Source organism: Strix aluco, chromosome 12 (assembly GCF_031877795.1).
Source record: "Strix aluco isolate bStrAlu1 chromosome 12, bStrAlu1.hap1, whole genome shotgun sequence".
NCBI classification, from domain to species: domain Eukaryota; kingdom Metazoa; phylum Chordata; class Aves; order Strigiformes; family Strigidae; genus Strix; species Strix aluco.
The window spans coordinates 14274014-14299282 of NC_133942.1; the positions used below are offsets into that span (position 1 = coordinate 14274014).

The window sequence follows — 25269 nt, forward strand, 5'->3', positions numbered from 1 at the left end:
TGGACAATTTGGTCGCATAAACAAGTTATTAGGGTACCACAGTGGGTCTCCTGGGGGATCATTATGGGCCACAATGTTTATAGATTTAATCACCGTCCTGGATATTTCAGGTGTCCCAGCAGTTTTTCAGGTCTTTAAGTCTGTGCTACAACTGCACGTTTGTTACTGAGTTTTCATCTCTTTTGTTAATACCAGAGAGGTGCCTGTTTTGGGGGGCAAGTGTTTTCTTCTGATGAAGATGCATATTTCAGGAGAGAGAGGACTGATTTCCCCAGGCTTGGTGCAGGAGGGGCTGAGCATCCCTGCAGAGGCCCCCTGAAGATCAGGCTTGCAGGGCTTTGGCTCTGATTTCCCCAGTGTGCTGCAAACACCGGGGCAAAGCTCAAGTTCAGAGCTCAAAGTCAGGAAAAATGCCCGCCCTGCAACCCCTCCATTCAGGCGCAGCATTTAACCTCTGCCTGCTCTCTAAAACCTACAATACTTTTGCAATGCTGCTGTTCCTTGACATTTAGCATCGCTCCAGCCCAGGCAGGTTTCCACACTTGCGTGCGCATCCCAAACCCTTATCAAACTTTAATTAAAATGAAATTTTGTGACGATGGGGGAGTTAGTTGACTAAATGTTGTTAACCCTGACAGTGCATGAGCAGTGATGGGGACGGAGGAGTCCCAGCTGTGCAGGGTGAGATCACCCTCTCCCATGGGTGCACCCAGCCAGCAAAGCCAGGGAGCCTTTGCAAAAGGGCCGTGACTGCATCCCTCTTCTGCTTGTAGCTGGGCAGTTGCAGGTTTGTATGGCTCTCCCATCACTGAGAGCCTTTGAAGGCAAATATTGGTATCTAAATTTGGATTGCGTGGCTGCTTCAGTGTCCAGCCATTCTTCTAGCTCTTCGTTCAGCAGGAGCTGCAGTGCTGAGCCTTTCTCCAGGCTGGGCATCGGGTGCTGAGTACCTTTTTAGGATCTCCTCTTGTCTTTTGAATTTTGCTGCCGGGGTGATTTGGCAGCATGGGTGGGGAGCGATGGGGGGCATAGGGGCTTGGTGCATTTGCAGAGGGCTTAGCTGGTGGTAGCCATGAGCCCACAGGAGAATCTGTGTCTCCTAGGCAGGGACCACGGCTCAGGGAGTCTGACAGCCCATCCCAACCTGCCCGAGCAGGATGCACAAATGCATGACGAAGAACGAACATTTGGGTAAAATATTTGCAGATTCCACAGTAGGAAATTAACACAGGCTCTTCCCACCTCTTCTCCTCCCAGCAAATCGATCAAGCCTCTCCTTGTGAGCTAATAGTTATCCCGTCCGGGAGAACCCCTCGGGAATTACGCTCATCAAAGGCTTCTCGAGCCTCACTGCCCTCGCCTCGTGTTACCCAGGGCTTCTTGTCGTATCCTGTTCCCATAAAAAGTAACAAAGATCTTTGGGAAGAGAGGAGAGACACCACCTGAGGTTACCGGTGTTTGTCTAATCTATGGTGAAAAAGCAAAAAAATATAAATATCTGATATATATATCTGATTGCTGTAGCAAAGTGTTCAAAGCTGAAATTTTGTTTTGCTTGATTGCTTGTTTTAAAAATTCCCCATAGAAAGAACTTGGTTCCTTTTCCTCGTGAGTAACAGATATATTTGCAAAATACTGTATTTGGTCGTGACACAGTATGGAGATTGGGCGATGGCTGATCACCTATACGTCACTCTCCTGTAGGCACGGTGAGATTATCTTTCTACCATACAGAAACCTGGTGTTGTAAACCATCTTATATACAGAAAACACACCCAGTGAGTGCAGCCCTACATGGTGTGGCTGTACATACAATAAATGGCAGAGCCGTGTGGCGGCCTCACAGTAAATCAGTGCATCTCCTCTTTCTGTTGGTTTTCTTCCTTGACATGATATTCTGGGATGTTCTGGTGCTGCTGGGGATTTCACAGGCGGTGTTGTCCCACTGTTCACCGCTGCTGGGCTCAGGCCGGAAAGAATGCACTGAGCCGGGAGCGGCACAGCAGGGTGGTAGGAGCATTGCCTCTCTTCTCCTGCCATGTCTTTTCAACAAGTCCTCAAAGGTAATGAGTTTAATTTGATAAACTGGGCCCAGGGTGAGGTGTCACAGTGAGTTTGGGAGATAAACATCCCCGCTTCTTATCAACAAAAAGCCAGTCCTCCCTGGAGAGCTGTGTTTTCTGGAATGCATCCATGCTCCTCGGGTTTGGTGATGGTCTGGTGATAGCAAGGAAGATTAAGATGGTGAGATTTGTGGTTTGTAACTCTGCCAAGGCTTCCTTCCTCTGTGTGACCATCCTCCACATCCTTCTTACCAATAACAGTTCTCCTGTGTCCTCACTTGTCCATCTTCATGCTTTGGGATGGTGATGTGTCTGCCGGTTGTATTTAGGGTGCTGTGGGGCACGCGGGGAGGAGAGAGGACTTGCTGCGGGTGCAGAGGTGCTTTTGGATGGAGTGGCTGCTTCATGTGGACCCGGTATGAAATGTAAGCTCTCACCTTGTTGTGGGAATGGGTGTCTGGAGGCACCCTGGCTCACAGAATCCAGCCCATGTAACCACCCGTGCTGTGTCATACATGTACATATGTGTGTGTGTGTACACAAACTACAGCGTATACGCTGACAAGCAATGCTGGGGTACAACCCCAAGTACAACCATCCGAGCAGAGGTGCAGGAAAGGAGTTAACACTCGCTGGCTCATGCACAGAAATACAATCCCTGTCTCCTCCGAACTCGCAGAGAGAAATCGGTGAAAACATCAAACCACACGTCCTGTACAGTGGAGCTGATACGCCGGAGCTATGAACTTCCTCTTTGAGGTGGTAATACTTTGGCTAGCAGCCAGGAGCGGCAGCCGCGAACGGAAAGGGGGACTTCCAGAGATAAGCTATTTTCAGCCAACGGGGCTTCTCGCCACGAAATAAATAGAAAAAGGACGAGCTCTACGTCTGCGGTCATGTGTCCTGCTTTCGTGGATTTGGCCTATTTTCTGAAGAATGGTTGTAATTCAGCTTGAATTTCCCCTGGATCACTGCCAGCAAAATAGGAAGCTGTTGCTATTGCCAAGGAGTGAACAGGAATTTATATATGTAACTCAGCCACAGGGATGAGATGACAGCTAACGGCTTAGCCGCTGCTAGGAGGAAAAGCAGACCTTGGAGGAAGCTGGATTTTCTCAGTATCATGGCAGTTCAGTCCTATCTACATCTTTGATATTATCACCTTCAATCTGGACCTGGCAACATCATAACGCAATATCTGTGCTCACCACCAAGGAATGGGAGCAGAGGAGCACTCAGCATTTTTTAATCACCTACATTTGAATGAAATTCAGAGTTAAAATGGACAGAAAGGAGCTTTAGGGCAATCCTTTGTAATGCTGACTCTGTACCCAACTTACTCTGCATGTGCACTCAGGTCCTTTGGTCTCTCCTCTCTCCTCCCCATGTGCACAGGGGATGCTGAGTATTTCCCTTGCAATGGTGTCTGGCGGCTGCTCTGTGTCAAGCAATGGAAATCCAGCCTTTCGTGATTGTTCTTCTATTTGAATAACTTCTTTAGTCAACGTGTGCACTGTTTCTATTTCTATTTCATTCCTTAATAAAGAAGGGGGCAGTTCATCATGCTCAGCAGAGTATGGATGTGGTGAAAGACATACTGTTCTGAAAGATTTAAAGTTAATTTCCATCGGACAGAGAGACCGTTGTTGGGGTTACTCCCTCTTGAAGGCAGGGCAGCTGCCTTTCTCCTGTGCTGTAGCTGCCTGGGGTCTACAGGGAGCCTTTACCTTATGTCTTGGTGCAGCTCTTCCCCCTGACTGGACCCCATGCTACTGGGAGGTTTGAAAGTATGTGAAGTTTTGGAGGCTGAGAGATACAGCTGGGACTCAAACCTTCCGTCCAGCCCGGGCTGTGTAACGGACATGGCAGAGAGGTGTGTCTAGGTACCACAGATTCCATCGTGTCTGACTGCCTGGTCCTTAACAAAAGCCTGAGTCTCTCTTCGTGCTGTGCTTGGGTTTTTACTGAGTGCTAAGAGATGTTGTGCTGTATGCATTGCAACTCCTTGGACCACTACATTTGATAAAGTGATGCAGAGCATCATCTTGGAGGCAGTCCCACCTCCTCCAGGCACTCATCGAGCCACTGCCCAAGGGAATATCTCTCTCTGTACAGTGGGCACCACGGTACACAGGCAGAATGGGCTGAGGCTCAATTTTCTATGGACTTGGTCATCCCAGCAGTGCAGGAGCAGCATGACGGCCGTGGCTCGGCAGCACCGAGCACTGGCTGAGCTCCCTTGCCCAGGCAAAACTCCCACCATGGCAGGGCTGGCCCTGCTGCAGCAGAAGGGGAAACGAAGAGTGAATTACCAACACTAGTGCTGTTTGCTGTCGGCCCGATAAAAATGGCACCTTGCCCAAGTCTTCTATAAATCACAGGTTCCATTCGGAAAGGAGTTTTCTGTGGTAATTAATGAGCCAGTATAAAGACATTAAATGGAGAATGTGTGGTGATAGAAAGGCTTGTCATTCACTGAGCCATCTTCCCCCATGTGAATAACCACGAGGGAACAAAGGCCAAACTCCTTATAGACTGAAGTGCACTATCTCTGATAGCTGGGAATGAAGTAATTCTCTGAAAATAACAAAGGCACAGTGAAATACATTAGTAAACTAATTACAAGAGAGCTGGTAAAAACAGATGCTGAAAATTTAAAGCTATTATTGGAATGATTGCTAGCAGAAAAATGGGGGCTGACAACAAAAAATTAAAAAATGCATCTCATTTAAAATTCATTAGCCTGTAAATCAGGACAGCTCCCTGTCTGAAAGCGAAGCTGATGGCATTTCTGTGGGCAGTCATGATGAAAAGCTTCCTTTCCCTCACCTTTCTGGATTCCACCGTTGCCTCCGGAGATGCTGAAATGAAGCGTGTGCTTGTTGGCGAGCACAAAAAAACAGGGATGGTTGCTGGCTTTGCAGACCGGGAGGTCTGAGCAGGGAAGTTTCTACCTCAAGGTGCTGCAAGGGCTGTGGCGGGGCAGGATAACGCCTTGTGCTCGGATGGCTCATTGCCTCTCCAAGCTGATAAAAAGCTGGATTGCTCGTCCACACTCGATATCAGAAGGAGTTGGCTGCAAACAAAGTGATCCAGGGCCAAAAACGGCTGCGCAGTAGCTTCCTCTTGTACCATCTCCATCAATATTTGGGAGAGGGATGGAAAACATTGTCATTGTGCAACAAATCAAAATGGTAACTATGTAATTTGTCTTAATTATGTGTGTCGAAGTAGGAAAAACACGAGGAGCTCCGGATGGGAATCTGGCAGGAGAGACCTGCCTGCTGGCAGCATGCTGTACGCTTTGCTTTGCCCTTGCTGAGCCAACCTCTCACGGAGGTTTGCAGGACAGCTTGCCCATCATTTTTTCGTTATTTTTGGGGTCTGCAGGGATACCTGAGTAGGATAAAATCATAGGTATTTTGCAAAGAGCAAATGTGTGCTTCAGAGGAACCTGGGAGGCGGTGAGGTCCTGAAGAAGCCGTTGCCTGAAGCGGGGTGAGCTGTGGGTGCAACAGGAAGGATCATCTTCTTGTGATGCTGGAGGGGAGCCCTGCTTTGGAGTTGGGGAGCCTTGTGTGATGGTGGGGTTTCTTAAAAAGTCACCCCACAGAAACACAAGAGCCCTTCGTAGTGACACATACCACTGGGCAGGTGTCACAGCGGCCAGTGTTGCCCGGCCAGCTTCACCCTTGGTGCCGGAGCACTGTAGTGATGACAGATAACCTCCTCCTGCACTGCAACATCGCTAGTCCCATATGCAGTCCGCCCAAGCAAATTAAGAGTTGTTTATGACATTTAATACTCCCCCTTCCCTCCAGCAGCAGGGCGGCAGGACTACAGGTTTGGCTTCACAAATGGTCGCCTCAGGATACACTAAACGCTGTCATGAGCCAGAGAGCAATTTCATCTTGAAAAATTACTGCAATAGCGCTCCCTGATAAAGGTCTCTCCCAGCTATGCCTCCCTCTTCGCCAGAAACTTCTTCTCTCCCTGAAACCAATTTGAGAGCGCTAAAGGCGCTGTTTGTTAGTCGATTCCCTTGCAAAACAAGAGGGTGCTGGAAGACGAATAACCACCTTATGCCGCTTTGCATAGCAGGTAATGGGATGGGATGCTGCCGTGTGCTCTGAACGTGGAGGAAAGTGAGAAATTTGGTCCGTGGGATTGCCACGATGCATCTTTCAAAGTGATTTATAAGGAGCAGCATTGCCTCATGCATAGAGTGTGCCATTGGTACTCAAGGGATGATGCTGGATTTGGGTTGTGACCATGGGTGTCACTTTGTGTCCCCTGTGTCTGTCTCTGTAAAATGACCAATATGTTTATAAGAAAGGTTTGAGGATGCTCAGACAGCCCTGGGTGCTTGCTGGGCTTCAGAGAGGGCATTTGTGCATCACCAAGACTCACTGCTCCTTTTTCCAGGCCGGGATGATTTCTGGCTCCAGGGTCCTGGGTCTGAGCAGGCAGCATTTGGGCAGTGCTGCTGCATGAGGGAGAGCGTGGTGAAGGCCGGCTGCTTTCGGGGTCTTAATCTGACACACGCAGCTCCCCTGGTGCTTTCTATCCTCCCAAGTCAAGACAGCAAGAATGGTGGGGTGTTGGATGCTGGGGATGCTCCCTGGCATGCTTTACTGGGACAGTGTGGGCACAATCTCTCTCCAGAGGGATAGCACTTTGTGAGCTTTATGGAAATTATAAGACACTTCAGTATAAAACAGCCCTTGGGGTGTATGGCCCCTGTTTATTTCCATGCATGGTGCAGAGACTGCATTTATCCAGACAAAAATCTTTCCCACTCACGGGAGAGTACCTCTGCATCAACAGCTGATGGTGGTGTAGTTATTTTTCCAATAAGCGAGCTATAATCAATACCATAAATATATAAATGTTCTTTAGGACTATGAGACAAGCTTGGAGGAGCATGTGATTGTGCTGGTGAGGCTGGGTGTCCTGGTGATGGGGAGCGCATTCAGGGCAGCCTCAGGAAGGGGAGTGGAGCCACAGCACAGGCATTGGAAGGTTTTCCAGGTGCTACGATAAAGTTCCTGTAGGGACCTTTGCAGGGACAACCCATCCTCCTCCCAGCCCTAGTCCTTTGTTCAAGCAGGGTAGGTAGAGCAACCAGGAGCCCCTGAGTATGTTCCCTCTGACCCCTGGTCTGCGTGCAGTGGAGATGTGTTCATTACTTCCACAGGATATTTATCATCTCTACACAGAACCCCTGTAGGGCTCTGTGCTTTTTTCCACTTGCTTCTCAAAGCACCAAAACAAACAGTAAATCATGGGTTGGTAGGATCCATCGGCACTGCTCATTGCGGTGTGGCGGGGAGGTGACCTAAGCTGGATTTGTCTTGCAGTCATTTTGCATGTTATGCAAAAAATTGAGAAACCATAGTCCCAGATCAAGCAGCAATTTACCTCCTGGTGGACTTGAGTCATGAAGCGGTAGATATTTTTTTTCCCCTCTTCTTGTAAAATATCTGTTGCATGTTCCCTCCCATGGGCAGCTGCTGTGTCCCACTGCGAGGCATTAGCTCGGTTATCTCCCTTTCATACCAATCCCAGGGGCTTAGGGCAGGAAAAAAAAGAAACAGGCCAGGTGGAGACTTTGTTCCTCAACCAGAGAAGTCCATCTGATGGGGTGTCTTCTCAACCTTGTTTAAATTATTTCACTCAGCTTTGAATGAGCGTGACAACAACAGAGACACGAGGATGCAAACTGCAGAGAGGGTGGGGAGCCTGGACCATCCTCCATCCCTCCTCTGAGCAGTCCTATCAGCACCGGCCAAACAACAGCGAAAGCAAAAGAGGAATAAACATTTGTCTGCAAATATTGCAAATAAAAAGTGTGCAGGACTGACCCTCTTTCCCTCTACATCTGTCCAGCACAAAGTGAGATGGGGCTTCCTCCCTCTCTCATCTCACCACGTATTTTGGTTCCTCTTAAATGAGCTACATTCCTCCAAAATGTCTTCCTTGCTTCAAACTCTCATGAGTCTTGCAGCGCCTTTTCTTTTGAGATCTGAGACCTGGCATGGACAATAGAGATTTGGGATTTTCACCCCTATGATTAGTGGGCAGGGGCAGAGGGGATTTTCATCTGTGCTGGGAGAAGTACGGCTGCTCTTTAATATTTCCCTCCCTTTCCAAAGCTGAGAGAAAGGCGATTTTCCTTCCCTTTAGATGTGAGTGAAGGCCCCCGCTCCTGCTACTCCTGGAGAATTAAATAGATAAATGGGCGGCGCTGTTGTTCACGCTTCACTATGCACAAAGCAACTTGCATTCAAAATTGGGCTCATGGCAGTTCAGCAACAACCTCGCACAATAGCATCATTAGACACGCAGGGCCGGCTCGCAGGCACGGAGGCTGCTCTGCAGCTGGAGTAGCCACCGGGCTGTTGTGATCTGGGCTTTTTTTATCTTTATAAAAATGCATCTTTGAAAAAAATAGTGAAAGAAGATATGGTGTCTTTTTCTTAAAGACTTGGGAAAGCGTCCCTGTTTGAAAGCAGGGGGAAGAGAGGAGAGGATGGGATTTGTGGTGTCTATACACCCCCCATGTTTTGTACTGGTTCTTTCTTGCAGGGAAATCCTCCATTTCCAGAGTATGGAGGGGAGCAAATACGAGACCTGTATCTGCTAAGCCTTCAGCTGACGTCCTCCTTGAAAATATTCCTCAGCAGGTTGCTAACTTAATGATGAGGTCTCCTAAGGCAGGCAGGAATGGAAGAGGATTCCATCCCTCTGCTGGCTTTGGGGCAGGGAAGGCGTTTGGGAAGGAGTTGTGGTGCCAAGGAGGATGGGTGCTTAATAAATATCACAGATACCAAGGGTTGGTTCTGCTGGAGCTGTCAGGCTGATTTGAGAGTGGTTTAGGTCTGGGTTTAATTGGCATGATGGTTGTTTTAAAAATGACCCTGACTTCTGCTGACCCAAGGGGAAATTCAATTTTGTTGGAAAATTCAGTATGAAAATCAGCAGCCCTTGCCAGCATCAGGATGGAGCCACTCTTGGAAGGGGTTGGCTTTGCTCATGGCTTGTTCTCTCACACTGGGCAAAGCATTTGCCTCCCAGACTTCACCTTCAACAGTTGTAATGGAGCTAATGGATCTTGCGCTCCTTGGCAGGGCTGTCTGGGAGCCCAGATACTGGAGGCATGTCCCCATTAAACTCTCATTCCTTGTACTGTGTCAACTTTGAGGCATTTTAACCATGTGCCTGCATTGGAAAGAGGTCTGAATTTAACAGGTTGGTGGCAGAAATGTGGTGAAAGAGTCTTCGCTTGTGGGCTATCATTTGTGGACTGCATGGCATCAGTGGTGATGAGGATGCTCAGCTCCTCCCCAGCATTCTGTTGTGTCAGAGCCAACCTGGGTATCTGTTTCGCCATAAGTCATTTAAAAGCAAAAAGCAATGTGAGTGCAGAACTAGCTGGACTTCCGACGTACTCTCCTAACACCGTGCTTGGCGCTGAACCTTTCAAGTCTTCTTCCTCCCCTTGTGCCTGCAGTTGATAATAATGTTTGCGTTTTAATGATTCTAACAGGCCTGGGATTTGCTTTAACATACCAAGTTAATGTTTTCTTTTTCTATATAAAATCTAGGTCAATCTCTGGCTTAGCACTAATGCTGTACTGAGCAAAAAAGGATTGGCCACTAATGGTTTCAATTTAGTTTTTCATGAAGTAAAGAAAATTTCACTCGATACCTATTTTCATTTTTATTCCGCTGGCCTTTCCACGGGGCCTGTTAGGATGGAGAGAGTGTTTGTGCTTTGATTAAGGGAGAACCAGCAGATTCGTTTGCCGGAATGAATCCTCTGTGAATATGGATGAGGATGAGAGTTGCTGCTCTCCTGCACTGTGCCTGCAGGACATGCCTTTGGGGACTGCATCTGAGTGAGGGTTAGGTGGGGGGAGATCCCAAGCATGGGGTTCTCTTTAGGGAAGAACCTCACCTGTGATGCAACCTCATCCTAGTTGAGGTCCTCCATGATACAACATGGGGGAAGGAGAGATGAAGAGGAACTCCTCTGCCTTATGTCAGTGTGGCTGTAGACAACTCAATCTGAATTTAGCCTTGGCCAACATCTTTGGGAGGAGGTTCACCCGTGCCTGCAGTGTGGGAGGGCTGCTAGGACCATTCCCCATCTGCTATGAGCCCATTTTGATTTGTCTTTCCCTGCCCTGTGCTGGTCTGTGTGTACCATGGCCAAAATCCAGGTGTGATGGTAGCAGAAGCACTGAGACACCATGGCTTGGAGCATCAATATGGAGCAACGAGTGTGCATGTGATTTAGGTTGATTTTATGGCTCCATGACTACCCTACACTCACTCTGTGTGTCAACAGACTGTGTTACACATGGAGATGGCAGAGAGAAGTGGAATGGCAACAGGGTGCCACTCACCCCCTCTCACGACAGTAGAAGGGGCCTGAGGCAGCTCCAGTCCCTCCATTGGCACGTGGATGCTGCATTGCTGGATGACAGAGACCACAGGCAGATGGATTAGAGGGTGACTCCCCTCTTAGGAGCTCGTGGGTGAATATTGTGATTGCACGTATTTATTTTTAAAATTATTATGGCCATTAGCATAGAAATGAGATGCAGCTCCCTGGCTGCTGGCCAACCCACCCGGGCTGGTGTGCAGCTCTTCTCCGTGGCGGCTGAAACAATAGCACCCGGCTGATAACGGAGGTCCTGGCGTTGGCTGCTGAAAAACAAGTGACAAATAGGAGCACGCGCTCCACTGTACGAGTTTGTTACAGGCAGTTGGGACTTACATAAAAATCCCACGTGGGTCAGCAGAGATTTAGCCCCTCCAAACGATGCCCTGTAAAGCAGCTGTGCTCCTATCACTCTCCTCTCCATACACCCAGTGATTTATTTCCAGGCTGAAAACAGCATCCCAGGTAATCACTTGCGTTCAAGTTTTGTTGCTGTTTTACAGGAGATGCTACAAAAGCTTTTGTCTCTGTAACTGTAAATAAACTCGTAAACCTGTTTTAAAAATAGCATTTTGTAGCTAGGTGCATGAATTTTTAATGCATCTTCTGCGAACCAGCTGGTCTTGGCAAGGGTCACAGTGTTTCCTAGGCATTTAACATAAAACTGTGCTTCAAAGCCACATTATAGGGTTGTTGAAGAGTAATATTTTACTTAACATCCTCATAACTGAATTATTTATAACTTCCCATGTTTTATTCATGATAAATATTAATACTAGTGTCTTTAAGAGTAGAGGTTATTGCTGCAGTTTTACCTATAAGAGGTGATATTATTGAAATAAAGGAACAGCAATGAATTCTGTAGCCAGCAGAGCAAAGTCTGTGCCAGGGCTGTTCTCATTCACACCTCCCTCTTCTTATCAACCCTGTCAGCCACCGAAAAACCTCAGCACTGAGCATCTGTACATTTGAAAGGAATTTTTCTGCAGGCATCTGAATCTGCTTTTTTTCTTTTTTTTTTTTTTTTTCTTTATTAACAAGCTTTGTGTTATTCTCATTATTTCTTGGATTCATTTATTGGTGAGAGTTCATAAGCTTTGGTTGCAAGATGCTCGTCGTGGTCTGGACCTCCAAATGGCAGCCTTGAAATATTCTGCGGGGTCCCTTGAGGTCTCCTGCCACAGGCACCCCTGGACCCCCCCATTTTTTGAAGCATCCCTTGCCACCTTGGAAGGGCAATTACCTGGTGTGGGTGACCCCCCAGCAGCCTTTGGGCTCCTTCCCACATGGCTGAGTGCTGTGGCCCACGAACAGGCTCATTTCAAGGCTAAATCTGTGTGAATCGGGTAAATTCCTATTCCACCCTTACGCTCCGTTCCTTACCAGAGAGGGTATTTGCCTTAATTTTCATCTTGGGAAAGGGAAATACAAAGTTGCATGATCTTTTGCCTTGTGCTAGTGTGTTCCCATCTGGCTGGAGCACTTCACAGCCACCTCCTGGTCCTGCTCCCATCGGTGCATCCCAATTTGGGGCTGGCTGCCCATCCCACCCTCACGGCTGCAAAGCCTTCCCAACCCTACGGCTTTGCTCCATGTTACTCTGTCAGCTTAACAAGTCTGCAGTCAGCAGGTTGAGAGTGGTGGTTGCGGGAGCAGTGCGGGTTAATGCAACACATATTTAATGTATGATTGCTAATGGCCATCTCCCATCTGCCTGGGCCCAACTGGAGTTTGCAGATGAATGATTAAGCTGCCCTGACACATATGCAGCTTGTCCCTTACCAGAGGTACATTCGTTACACTTGACGCATGTAAAAGGGAACAAGGCTTTCTTGCTGGGGAGAAGGATATTATTGGGCTGGGGTGGCAGAGCAAGGGGCTCTCTTGGAGTTTATTTTGTATGATAATGTGAGAGATCTTCCTGCAGATGCAGCACTATAAATGAATCATGAGCTAAATAACCACTGGGATGTTTATTAGCTTCGAATATGTTTATTGCAGAGTCAACAGGCAGCACCTTCCACTTAATTAATAGTAATAATTACTGTATTATTTATGTAGCTCTAACAGCATGCCAGCGTCTTTCCGCACAATGGTTACAGCTGTGGCTGTGCTGAAACTGGCTGGTCTGTATTCATCCTGCGTGGGCACGCTGAGGTTCGTCATTTGCTGTCGGGTGGTTCCAACACCAAAAGCCTTGGTTTGCTGAGCTGCAGAGCTCTTGGCAGTTGCTCTTTCTATCGGCTGAAGCCTGTTGCTCTGCAGTGTGGGGATGTGACTGTTCCTTCTGTGGTGCTGGAAGGCAGAGTATGCAGTGAACTGGAGCACCTGCCAAACAGAGATAGAAATCAAGGGCTGTAAGTTTTACTAGGGTATCTGGGAGCTTTTTTGGTCTAGGTATTTAAACAAAATGAGTATAGGAGTCAAGCTACATATCAAAATGATATTTACAACAGATAAGATATTGGCAGCAACAGAAAGGATAGACATCTCTTTTCTGATGTGAGCTTGGGTCCAGAGCGTGCTGAAGCTGTTGAGAATGACCTCCAATAAGTGCCAGTGCAGTGTCTGTGTATCTCACTGCCCCCGTAGACCTTGCCGTGGAGCATGTGGGTCATGGAGCACCATCTCCTGTCCTGGTTGAGTCAGTCAGTTCAATGTGCAGAGGCAGATGTAGAGCAAGAATTTACCACTAGTCTTGTTTCTCCATGCAGGAGATTAGGCTGCAAACCAGCCTTCTGTTCTTGTGTTACAATCCTATTTGCCAGCTCTGGAAAACAGGGGTGTTTCTAGGCCATGTGAAGTTGTTGACAGTGTATCTCTCTTCACATGTGAATATTTTTGTCTCTCTTTTTGTCTTCCAGCGATGTCTGACTTCCACATCCACCCTCAGAATGCAGTGGTGGAGGAAGGTGGTGTAGCAAGATTCCAGTGCCAGATCCACGGCTTGCCTGAGCCGGTCATCCTCTGGCACAAGAATCGCATGCCGGTCAACACAGACAACGAAAGGTAGGATCTGTCCAAGCCATGTACTGCTGTCCTTTCTCCAGGGCGAAAAAGGTGGCCAGGCTTGCTACTGCTCTCACAGTTGTGCTAGGATGCAAGTAACCTGGGCTGAGGGTCTTGGCCAGCATTTCTGCCATGAAAGATTCTTTCAGTTAGTGTTGTGGGTTGTCTGGGCTCCTTTTGGCCAAACACTGTGAAGAAATTCTGCATCTCCCAAGAGAGCTAGATAAACCCCTCTAGCTGATTTTGGAAGGAGCAAGGGCTTGCACTGACCTTCCCTGAGAGTATCAGCCCTCCTCCAGGTTGACATTCCAGCATGAAGAGCCCACTCAGAAATCCTAGCAGAGCCAGGGTAGCTTTGGCATCCATCATCCCTCCATGGCCCCATTTTGTGCAACTGTTTCTGAGTCATATCCATGACTTAGGGTCTTTCATGTGGGTCCTGAACTCTTTCAAGCGCTGAATTACACTATGGCCACTAGACTTTCCTTCCCAGGTAGACTCCCTTGTGTGTGGCAGCAGGGAAGCTCTGCAGAGAGCATTTTGCAGTGCTCTGGACCACCATTTCCCATGGAACCCTCCTAAAGAGACACCCCAGCTGCCCCCCTTCTCCAGCCTAGACCTGGGACGGCACGTCCTCACTTCCTGTGTTTGACAGGCTGCTCCCTTTGTGTCGGAAACGTCCCTCATCACGGTTTGATCCTCGGAGCAGCGGTGGGGCCCGATGGAGGACAGGTGGCAGGAAACGCGTGCTCCATGCCAGCAGCCTCCGGCAGTCCCAGCTGTGGCTCGGGAGCTGCATAACTGATGGTGGGAGACAATCAGTCTCACCTCGAATCACAAATTGACGTCTGTGTGTTGGGAATAGGAGAAACCAGGAAGCTGTAAATATTTTCCTGAAAGCCCCTATGCTTACAAATGTCAGTTCTGCAGCAGAACGTGGTTGTGTTCTTTGGAGGCAGGAGAAAACACAAAGGCTGGAACAATGCCTGACCTTTTCAGCGTTACAGTGAACTTACAGTAGAAGGACCCAAGAGGCCCAACCGTGCTGTGGAAAACTGCAACTGTCAGGTTTTGTTTCTCCTTGTGTTTTTCATCTGAGCTTTTTTTAGCCCAGCACAAGGTTGATTCGTTAAACTTGATCTCCTCTGAAGGCTCCTTACTGATACAAGTGCTAAACTGGGGATGTGGTAGAGCAGGGTGACTGGTCCAAGGTGGTATCAGCAGAAACAAGGGGTGCAGAACTGGGCCTGGCACCTTGTGTGCATCCTGAAGAGATGTTGCAGGACAGGAGAAGTTCCCTTGAAGTCCCTCGTGCATTATTACCCCTTTCCAGTTGAGCCCAGGGTCACAGGTGTGAAGATGGTTAGACATGTGACAGGGATTTAAGTGTGACCAGGACTGAGAAGCTCCAAGACTGAGGAGCTCCAAGACTGAGGAGCTCCAAGATTTTTCTCCAATCCAGAGAGCCCCAAGCTATGCTCATCCCCACTGCTTCTCCACTGGCTCAGGGAACTTGCCCAAGCCCTCGAGAAGGTGGGCTAGGAGCAGTTTCCTTACATTCAGTGACCTGATTTTGAACAGATTTGGCTTTTTGTAGGAGCAAAGTTACTGGGGAGGGTTTTTATTGTCAGCTCCATAGATTAATCTCTGACACCAACAGGCCTGGGTGATGAGGTTTGCTTCTCTAACTGAATTGGATTTCTGCATTAATCACGCTTTGTGCATTTCTGCGTATAAAGTGTATATAAATTTGTATGCTGAGTCTTGCACTTGGAGGCTTTGAAGGCAGAATAATAGCTTTGGAATTGAATCTTCTAATGCTGTGGGCAGATTGTTAACAAAAATGAAGGCTTCTTGTGGTATAATTCATCCAAAACAATGGACATTTTAAAGTCCCAGAGAGATTGCAATCAACTTCGGGACATGTAAAACTGATTGCTGTCACGCTGCCACTGACACTGAGCTGCGCGTTTGGAACCCAGCACAGGGAGCAGCTTATAGGCACTTAACCATATGCTGATATCGAAAAAGCTATACTTCATCTTCCAGACGGAAATGGATTATTAACTCATCACAGTGTAATGACTTACTACCAGCCAATTTAAACACATGGTTGCCAAGCAACCTGTAATGTATGTATACAAATATGTGTGTATGCATGCATGATTTAAATGTACCTATGATTTAAATACATAAAATATTTATTGATATTTATGTATGCCCACTCAATATCTACTTTAAACATGCCTCTCCACTCATTTGAGGTTTTAAGGTCATGTGGATTTGAGTCCTGGACCTGGAGCTGGGAGCATGGAGCACACACTTCCCCTGATGCTTGCTGTGGTCACTGTGCTTCAGCTGATGAGTGATAACTCCCACCTCAGCTGTGTTCACATGCAACTGCACTGCCAAAGCTTTTCCACAGGTTAAATAGGAAGTACCTACTTTGTAGCATTCCAGCAAAAGTCATCCTTTCTCCAGGATGCATCAGAAGATAAAGAAAGGGAACATGCCCTGCTGTAAAAAAAGACCAGAGGCTCAAGTATCCGGAAAAAATAAAGAACTGATGCAGTGACAAGTGTGGGCTCAGCCTGCCGGGGGCTGCGTCACTCGGGTGGTGTTGGCACCTCTGCACTGGGATGTGGGGAGCTGGCCTGTCTCACCTGCACGGCTCTGCAGGCTGCTTTCACATCACGTCCGGATTTGCAAGTTTTTGTTTCTGCTTTTCTCTTCCCACAGGTACACACTGCTTCCCAAGGGAGTCCTGCAGATTACAGGACTGAGAGCAGAAGACAGTGGGATTTTTCACTGTGTTGCTAGCAATATTGCTAATGTGAAATTCAGCCGGGAGGCCAGACTCACCGTGTCAGGTTAGTACCAGTAAACACTGTCCTGACTGTCTTTCCGTTGTCTTCTTCCCACTGCTGTTCTGGACCCGGACAGTTTAAGAAATCTTCAGGCTAAGAGCACTGAAAGCATTCCTTTGTCCAGCCATAACACCTTCCTTGTTCTGGATTGTTATTAGTTCCTGCCAGATCAGTCCATTTGATAGCAGATAAATCTGTCTCTTTGCCTGTAAATTAGTGCCAGTTTCGGGGTAGAGGGAGGACGGTGAGAAAATGAGTTACAGCAGCTCTACATTAAATAAATTCTTTTGGAAATGTGGAAGATTCATCATTTCCTTATGAGATCTGCTCACTCTGGAAGTAATTGCAGCACACAGGGTGCTCAATTATTTATCTAATGGGGGAATTATATTCTGTAGGCTGTCAGCATTGCCTTGTGACTGAAGCAGGCTAACCTTTCTTTGGAAGACAAGAAGGAGAAGCCCTGAGCACCCCAGGCTGAATTTTTACTTGGTTCTCCATCCACATTTGATATCAGTGACTGAAACAGGTTTTCATCTCTGAAAGCTTTGGCTAAAGAAATAACAGTGCCTTATGGTCTCCTCTCCAAAAAAAAAAAAGGCCAAAATCACATACTTGCTGTTTGGTTTCGTGCTGCCAGAGGTAGGATGTGATTAAGCGATAAGGACAAACCAAAGCAACCCACATCCCCGCTTTGCATGTGCACAGGTTTGGCCTGTTTGTGGAAGCACACAAAATGGCATGTGAAAGTGATGCCCTTGGGCACAGCGAAGGAAAGATTAGGGTGCAAATACACTACCATGCTCCCATAGCTGAGCTGCCCTCCACTGACCTGCCCATTGCCCATCCTCCATTAGCTGTCCATGAGGGACCCAAGCTGATCTCTTGGAGGCCTCTTCGAACAATAACTAATCAGCCAGTTTCTAAACCTGAGGTTAGATTGTCACCTTCTAGTTAGGCTTTCTTCATTTGTCAGTCTTTTTAAATCAAAACACTTTTAGCTTCAGAAGTCTGGCTTGATGTTTCAGTAGCTGCTCCTACTATGAAGGAAGTGGAAAGTGTTAAGTCAAGTCATACAACCCAGCCCGATCAAGCAGCCAGGAGTGAATGACACCTTCGTGCCCTCTTCTCAGAAGTGCCTTTGATATGCTCAACCTCCTTGTATGAAAACAGGACAACTTGCTTCTCCTGGACTTCAGAGAACATAAGAGTGCCACAGAAGTAGTCACCTGCAAATTGTGGCTATGTCCTGCTGGTAGGGTGGCCTCTGAGATACAGGACTCCATGCAGGTCAGAACCCCCCTGAGATGCAGGGTACCCACTATGGTCCCCTGTGACAGCAGTGGGGATGCATCTGTGGCTCTCCGGGGCGGGAACCATCCCAGATTCCCTATGGGAATGGAGATTGCAGCTTTGGAGATAAGAGGCAAGGGAAGTCTGCACAGGGCTGGTTGGGTGTGTGTTTCTCCGTGAGCTTTTTTATTTGCAGCAAAGAGTCTGCCCCCCATGAGTTGTGATCCTTCTGTCCATCAGATACACATAACTGCTGGTACCCGGTGGCTGGAGGCTTGCCAGCGTATGCTCGTATCTCACAGCCTGCCTTCAGCCTCCGGAACAGCTGCCTGGCCAGTGGTTCTGGAGTAGGAGACTTAATGCCTGTACCGAATGTCAGATTAGCCTCTGTTGACTGTAAAAAAGCAGCACGTGTGAAATGGGGTGAAGCTGAGAAAAGAGTGATGCTGTATATATCAACTCTGATGGGGAAAGAAAGCAGGTTAACTGGTTCTGAAAGACCTGGGAGCTTTTGGTGCCTGTTACTTATCTGTTTTCTTGATCTGTGTGAACAGTAGCTACGTGGAAGTTTAAAAGAGCAGTAAATTATCAATGTGGTGAAGTTCGTTGTGTCAGTTTACCAGTCTGAGTTATTATTTCTCGCAGGGCAGAAAGTGCTACTTGTTCTCATCTGACCATCCCTCATTTCAGATGGATATTTTCCAGGTTTCCTGTCTGTGAAATGTTTGTGGTTTTTCTCTTCCTTAAAGCAGTCAAATGATGAATACAGGCACCGTGTGTAAGTGTCTGTTGAAGGGCTTGGACCATGCTTCAGTGACTGCTTGTCAGCAGAGCTGCCATAATGGGACGTTTGCATGCTCTCAAGCCCATGGATTGGGTTAAGCCTCAGTGGAAAAGGTTTATGCTCTGTGGTGTTTGCTAAGAGCACACAAATATCTGTTAGACCAGGGCAGCAGGTATGTGCTAGCTTTGGCACACCGGCAGAGGCTATGGTGTGCTGCAGAGGTAGCACAGGGATGTTGCTTCACTGGTGTGGGTGTTATGTCAGTAAATACTGAAATAATGTGAGTGCTGTTGTGCACGTCATTAGGCGTGATGGGGTAAGCAGTAATCTTGCAAATCTCTCCATCACCTCTGTCTCGCATAGAGGGGTAAAGGGAATGGTGCTCTCTGCTCTTCATGGTGGCAGGAGGGCTCCCTCTTTTCTTAACAGGGCAGCAATTTCAGCCATTGCTTCATCCACAGAGAAGCACCAGGTCTGCCTCACTGGGGTTTCCAAACCGAGCCCTGGCTGGGGATGGAGGAGGGAGGGGATGGATGTGGGCTCTGGGAGCCCCTTCCCTGCAGGGCACTGCCACAGCCTGTCTGGAAAGGAGGAGGATGGCTGCCTGTGGGGGATGAAGGAGCCTGCTCACAGCACTTTCCTTCCTCTTGCCGGCAGCGGTGGTGGGGCTGCCGGCAGCAAGCGGCACGGATATGTCTTCCAGCCCTAGTGATTGATTATTTTCAAGTGCCTGCTTAGCGGAGATGCTCCCGAGGGGCTGCCTGCCTCTCAGCCCTGACACCTTTTCAGTGCGAGCTGCGGCTCTCTCTGCTGCTGTCCTTTTGATCAAGATCTAACAGCCTGTGCTGGCGACGCTCCCGTCCCTGCTAGAGTGCCTGTCACTCCTGGCGGTAGCGGGGACCTCCCCGTCCTCGCTGCGATTGCTACTGGCAGAGTCCCTGGGGACCACATGCATCATTAGAGCCTTTTTCCCTTTCAGAATAAATCCCCGCCGTGTTGCCCTGAACCCTGTTGTGCTCCAGCAGCACTCGCCTGCCACAAGTCCCTCATTTTGTCACTCCTTCCTTCCTGACCCTGCATCAAAGAGCTTTTCTGATTGGAGAAGGAAACCTCCTCCCCGATGGTCAGGCACGGTCAGCCCCTTTGCGTGGTGCTGGCGTCTGACTGCCGCATCCCTGCTGGGTCACTGGCCCTTCTGGCCCTGGAGCTGGCACTGCTGCGGGTGTTGGGCTCGACATCGAGGAGGCAGCAGAGCCCTAAGGGACCATTACGTGGCCTTTGCAGGAGAAAGTGAGCAGTAGTGGAAATGCTACTTCCAGGGCTGGGCAGAGGTTGGCCAAACTCAGGGAGCTGAGCCCACACCTGAAAACCTGAATGCATATTTAGGACTCAGAGTATAAATCAGAGCGTAATTTTTTTTCTTTATAGTTTATTGTCAAAATAGAGTGTTTTGTAAATTCTGCTTTGGTCTCAGCTCCCGTTTACTGATATTGTTGGGTGACCTTGGAAAATTCATTTCATTTCTCTATGTTTTGAAATATTGAAATCACTATATAATACGATGATAATACCATATTATTCTAAGCGTGAACATTTAGTATTGTGATTTAGAACAATAAATCTACATGGTTTTTAAAGGCACTCCGAGGTACTGAGGGGGAAGGTATTGTTTTTCAGATCTCTTGGGGTTAACCAGCTGGTCATATGAATTTATTGTGCATTCCGATTCTCATCAAAAAATCTGCATTTTATGGCTTGCAGTGAAATGTGTTTAGTGAGAAAGTCAGCTCTTAACTCACACTGACATGGTGATTTTTCTTGGATTTTGCCCATTTAGACATAACCTCTGAGCTGCTTTATCGCTCCCTGTTTAGCCCCTGTAGGAACGATTAACAAATGAGCTGCTCTGATCTGTGCTTGCCCTTGGACTGCTGCAAAATCCCCCTGCTAACGTCCTGACTTCAGCCCCCGAACTGCTGTGAAAGGGTAACGCTAAAAAGTGCAGGAAGAAAAGAAATTTTATTCTTGGAGAAAAGCCCTTGCAGATAGTTTTTGGTGGATCGCTTCTCTTTAACAAGCTTTTTGAACACTGGAAAGTCCATGTACAGGAGTCGGTGTGGGATGGTCCTTACAGCAAAGCCCAGCCCGTGGCAGAGCTCAGCTCCCCAGCCCTCCTTGTGCCTCTCTCCTGCTCAGGAGGAGACAACCAGCTCAAGTATTTCCGCAGGTGTACAAACCATTTTTGCCAGCAGCAGCTGTCAGATTGTTGAAATTCCTTGAACACTGCTTGACCTCAGCATTTCTGGAGTATAACCCAACTCTCGTTGGAAATGGGGAGAAGACTAATGCAGAAATTATCAGTGTTCCTGTCTACTTATGGAGAACTGAGAGTATCTCCTTCTTTTCCCCTTCTCCTGCTCCCAACAAATGGGACTGAGGAGCCTTTGGCCCAGGATAAGGCCCTTCTTGGGGACTCAGGAGATGCAGGTTCAGCTGTAGTATACCTGACACAGGATGATGTTTTTGTCCCGCAGTCTCCTCCTGTCTGGTGAAATGTGGGTTTTTCTGCTTGTCTTGTGCCTGTCTTGTTTCTGTAGTCCTTGGTCCAGGGTTTTATTTTATTACGGGTCTGTGCATCATCTTTGCACGATGGGTTTAATTCTTGGTTGCTACCACTTGGTGCTACTGTAGTGCAAATAAATGATTAGCGATTGCATCCTGAGCAATGATTGTATCACAATTATATCGGAGCAATGGGATGCATCCCCTCCCTGCACCCAAGGCCAGGATAGGGGTGCTGTAAGAGGCAGGGAAATGACCACTCTGTGGGCTGCAGGTGACAGAGGAGATTCCTTGAGTTTCCTCTCAAAAAGACCCTCAGCAGGAGTCAGGGACTGGCACCTCCATCACTCTCTGTGTCCCAGGACAGGGCTTTTGGAGCAAATGACGCCAGCAGCAAGTGAGGATGCTTGCAGAGAGGCAGATTTAGGCATTGTGGACTGCATGGATTACTTTATGGCTTGAGATGCTGAAAGATAAAGCAGCTCCTTCAGTTATTTGCATTCCCGTCTGCATGAGCTGTCCTGCAGCTTGTGTCCTTCTTATATATCATGTTTTTCCTGCACATTTGCTCTCCACAGCTCACAGCGTGGTTCCTTCTTTGTGCTGCCCATATCTGGGTTTTAACAGGGCTGCTTGTGGCTGGGTCAGTTGGCTGGAGGGGTTTTCCCCAGGAATATCAGCTCACACTTAAAAAACGTTCAGACAATGTGACTCATGCAAACATTGTGCTCCTTTTGTTTCATGGACATCCCAAATATATTGAGGATTACACCAGTCACATCATTTGTACTTAGAGGATGCATGAAGCCCTTGTTGTTTCCATTAAACAAGAGAGAATCAGATGCCTTTTAATGATGATGCTGTCCTTGCAGGCTCCCACTCCACCGTTTACAAGGACCCCATGATTCTCGTTGGTCCGGAGAACCTCACGCTGACGGTACACCAGACCGCTGTGCTGGAGTGCATCGCAACGGGCAATCCCCGGCCCATTGTCTCCTGGAGCCGCCTAGGTAAGCCCCGGGAGTGACCGGGATTTCCTTCTCCTCCTCCTCCTCCTCTCCATTGCCATCATGTGGAAAATAGGTAGGTGCCACTGACTATTTTATGCAACAAGTGATTCACCCTTTCCCTTCCCAGTGAAGTTAATTGTAGGCTTGAAGTGCTTTTCATCCTCATGTCTACACTTTGTTTTTTCTTTCTGACAAGATCCTGTTTTTACCTGTTAGAGAAGTGGGTTGGTTAAACCTGTAGATGTTTCATGAAAGGTGATAATTTTATCTTTCCTCAAGTGACAGCATCTTCTTCAGCTGAATCAAAAACATCACCACTGTTGGCCCAGAGAAGCAAAATCATACACAAACACATCTTTCACATAAAACAGACTTGAAAGAAACTTGCTGGCTGTTCAGTGAGTTTTTAAAAAAAATTGAGGGGAGAGAGTGTTTTAAGTAGTGTGTCTGAAGCTCTGAAAAACAAATGCTTGCTGCTGGAGTCCGTGATATTTTTTTTTAATCAGCATGGAAACCAGAGGCAGTGTCTGATGGCATCATACAAGTGAGGAAGAGCCAAGTGCCATGCTTCTCCCAGTCTGAAATCAAGGGTTATTTTAGGCTCTAACTTTGTGGTAGTAGCTCAGAAACTATTTTGGTCAGAGCGACACTTCCATTGCCCTACAGAAATCTGTGTTGAGCAAAGAGCTGATGGCTTTTGTTTTATCCTCCAGAGCTTGTAACTCCGTGTCTGTGCACTGTGAGGTTGGGTTCAGTTAGTATTTCCCAAGCCCTTGCGGTCTGCGAGGTCATGTCATTTTTGGGATGCTAATCTCTCCAAGTCCCCCCGGGTGGCTGTGAAGCACAAACAGGGGTAATCCTGTCTCATCTGTGCTGGATGTGGGACTTCACCCCCATGGCTCTCCAAGGGTCAGGGTCCAGCTCATGGGAAGGGTGACTTCCCACTCCAGAGCCATCTGCCAGGACACGTATCCAGCATCAATTGCACAATTTCTCCATGTTTGCCCTCCTGCTTCCATCCTCTGGTGGCTTGTAAAATCAGCTTGTCTCTGCCACTAACTGTTTTTTTTTTTCTCCAGAGCCATAACCATCAGATTGATGCTGTTTTAAAAATTCCCCAGATAGGCTGTATCACTGTTTTGGTTCTCTTGGACACAAGGCAGCTCTATGTTAGCGCTCAACTATAATAAACTACTTTATAATTGCCTTAATTATAAGTGCTTATTACCTTCTTCAAAACACTTGTCTCTATAGAGCAGTGCAATAATGAAGATGTAATAGCTTTGTGCAGTGTTTGTCTGGATGGCCTGAGCTCAGCATTGCCTTCCACCAAAAATATCCTCTCCATGCTGCTTTGCAGCACGGCAGCAGAATTGGAGCTACTGAATGGGAAAGAGATCCCGTTATTTTCCCTCCCCTTCAGCACGAATGTTTCCTGTCCAAAGCATCACAAGATCTTGTTTAGTATTACACCAATCTCGACAGCGATGTGGTGTACAGACTCTCTGATGAGTTGGTGGGTTTGTCATCTCTTTGTAGCCATTTCAGAAGTGCTTTCATGTCTCCGTGTCTGTGTGATCAGGAGGAGGGAGAGAGGTTTGCACTGGACAGGGAGGTCCTCCGAGCTTCTGTCATCTGTACATGCAGCTTCCTCCTGTGAAGGTCTTCTTCCTGAAATTCCTCCTACGGAGCTGGTTCAGCTTAAATAACCAGTTAATTTACTTAACTTAGGAAAAAAAATGCTTTTAATCCACTCCCAGAAATAAAAAAAATCCATGGCCACAAAGTCTTAGACAGATGCGGCTGATTTATCAATAGGCCTGACTTAATTTAAACAACAGAAGTCAATTATGTGTGAACATCTCTCTTGTCTGGTCAAAATAAAGAAGAGTCGTGGCATCGCCATTGTGCTGGGCCTTTGCACAGGGCACGCTGCCGTTTTGGAGTGTCTCTCTGAACCCCTTTGCTCACAGTTTTGATGTTGTGGCATTTCTTCTATCAGAAAGGAGCAAAAGAACAATTTTGCTTTACAGCTTTCTGGTACAGGGGAACACAAGCCATAAACAACATCTGCACTTTTTGCTTTGGCTTTGCTAAAACCTGGCTGGTTTTCAGTGGGAAAGGCAGCTATATTTTGCTTGAAGGAAATAATTCAAATTCTGGGCCAGTTTTTGAGTGTCACACAATCAATTTTGAATTTAATTTCCTTGGGAATATGTTGTAGCCCCTGACCACAAACAGAATTCCTGTGTCTCACCCTACATGAAATGTCAACATTCATTAGAGAGCAGGCTCTGAGAGAAATGTAAAATCATTAAGGGTTTGTTCAGGGAAGATAGGGTTTTTCCTTTCAGAGCTACGCACTTCAGGCTTGGACCTGTATGTGTGCACAAATGAATATCCTGGGCACTTACTGCAAAGCCTTTTGAATGAATGACGATTTTAATGTATCCTTACCCTTTAACTGACAGGCCACTGAGCTGGCCTCCATAAAAGGTACCAAGGCAGAATAATAAACTATTTAGAGAGATATAGAAAAGTGAGGCGAGAAAGAAAAGACAGTGATTATCTGATAGCGTTATACAGAAGTTGTCAGAAAGGGTCGCACAATGGGAAGGAAATTACTAAAGAGGGAGCCATTCAAGAAGTAAACTATACAACAATTGTAGGAGCCAATTAATTGGTAACTTATTGGACACAGAAGCTTGCAATAGATGGCTGACTGGTTGACAGGAGCACCGTTCCTGTAAGTGTTTAGAAATAATAGAGTAAATTTCACCACTTCACATACTGAATAGTCAACTGTTGCAATGTACTCTAAATATGCTAATCCACAGTGCCCAGTGTCCGCTGGAGCAGGAGACCCATGTGTCTAAAAAGTGGAAGGCTACTATGGCACAATACAAAGAATTCACAAAAGACCTAAATGATCAACATTAGAAAGTTGTTACTTTCTTTCTAGTTGCTACTTATAAAAGAAAGGCGTTCGTGTTGTTGCATATTCATATCGCCTGGCACGTTTTAACGGGTCTCCGTAATTGGTGCTGGTGTGCCAATCACTTGCTTTGCAGGCGGAGAATGGTCTCCAGAAAGCATCACATACACCTTGGAAAAATAAATAATGCGGCTTCAAAACCGCAGGCGTCTTTCATCCAGACTTCACCCTAATGGGGAACCTGGAAGCCTCTACTTATCCACAGCTGGAGCATCTTTTGGGACCTTGTCCCCTTTT

At 47.3% G+C, this 25269-nt stretch overlaps 1 protein-coding gene across 1 annotated transcript in view; it reads left to right on the top strand.

Annotated features, from left to right (window-relative positions):
* The window catches only part of IGDCC3 (immunoglobulin superfamily DCC subclass member 3), a 104963-nt gene that overhangs the window by 48450 nt on the left and 31244 nt on the right, over window positions 1-25269 (top strand). The window contains exons 3-5 of the mRNA XM_074837418.1: window positions 13377-13521; window positions 16261-16391; window positions 21900-22037. Coding sequence (XP_074693519.1) covers window positions 13377-13521; window positions 16261-16391; window positions 21900-22037 — 414 coding nt within the window. The remainder of the gene's footprint in view (window positions 1-13376; window positions 13522-16260; window positions 16392-21899; window positions 22038-25269) is intronic.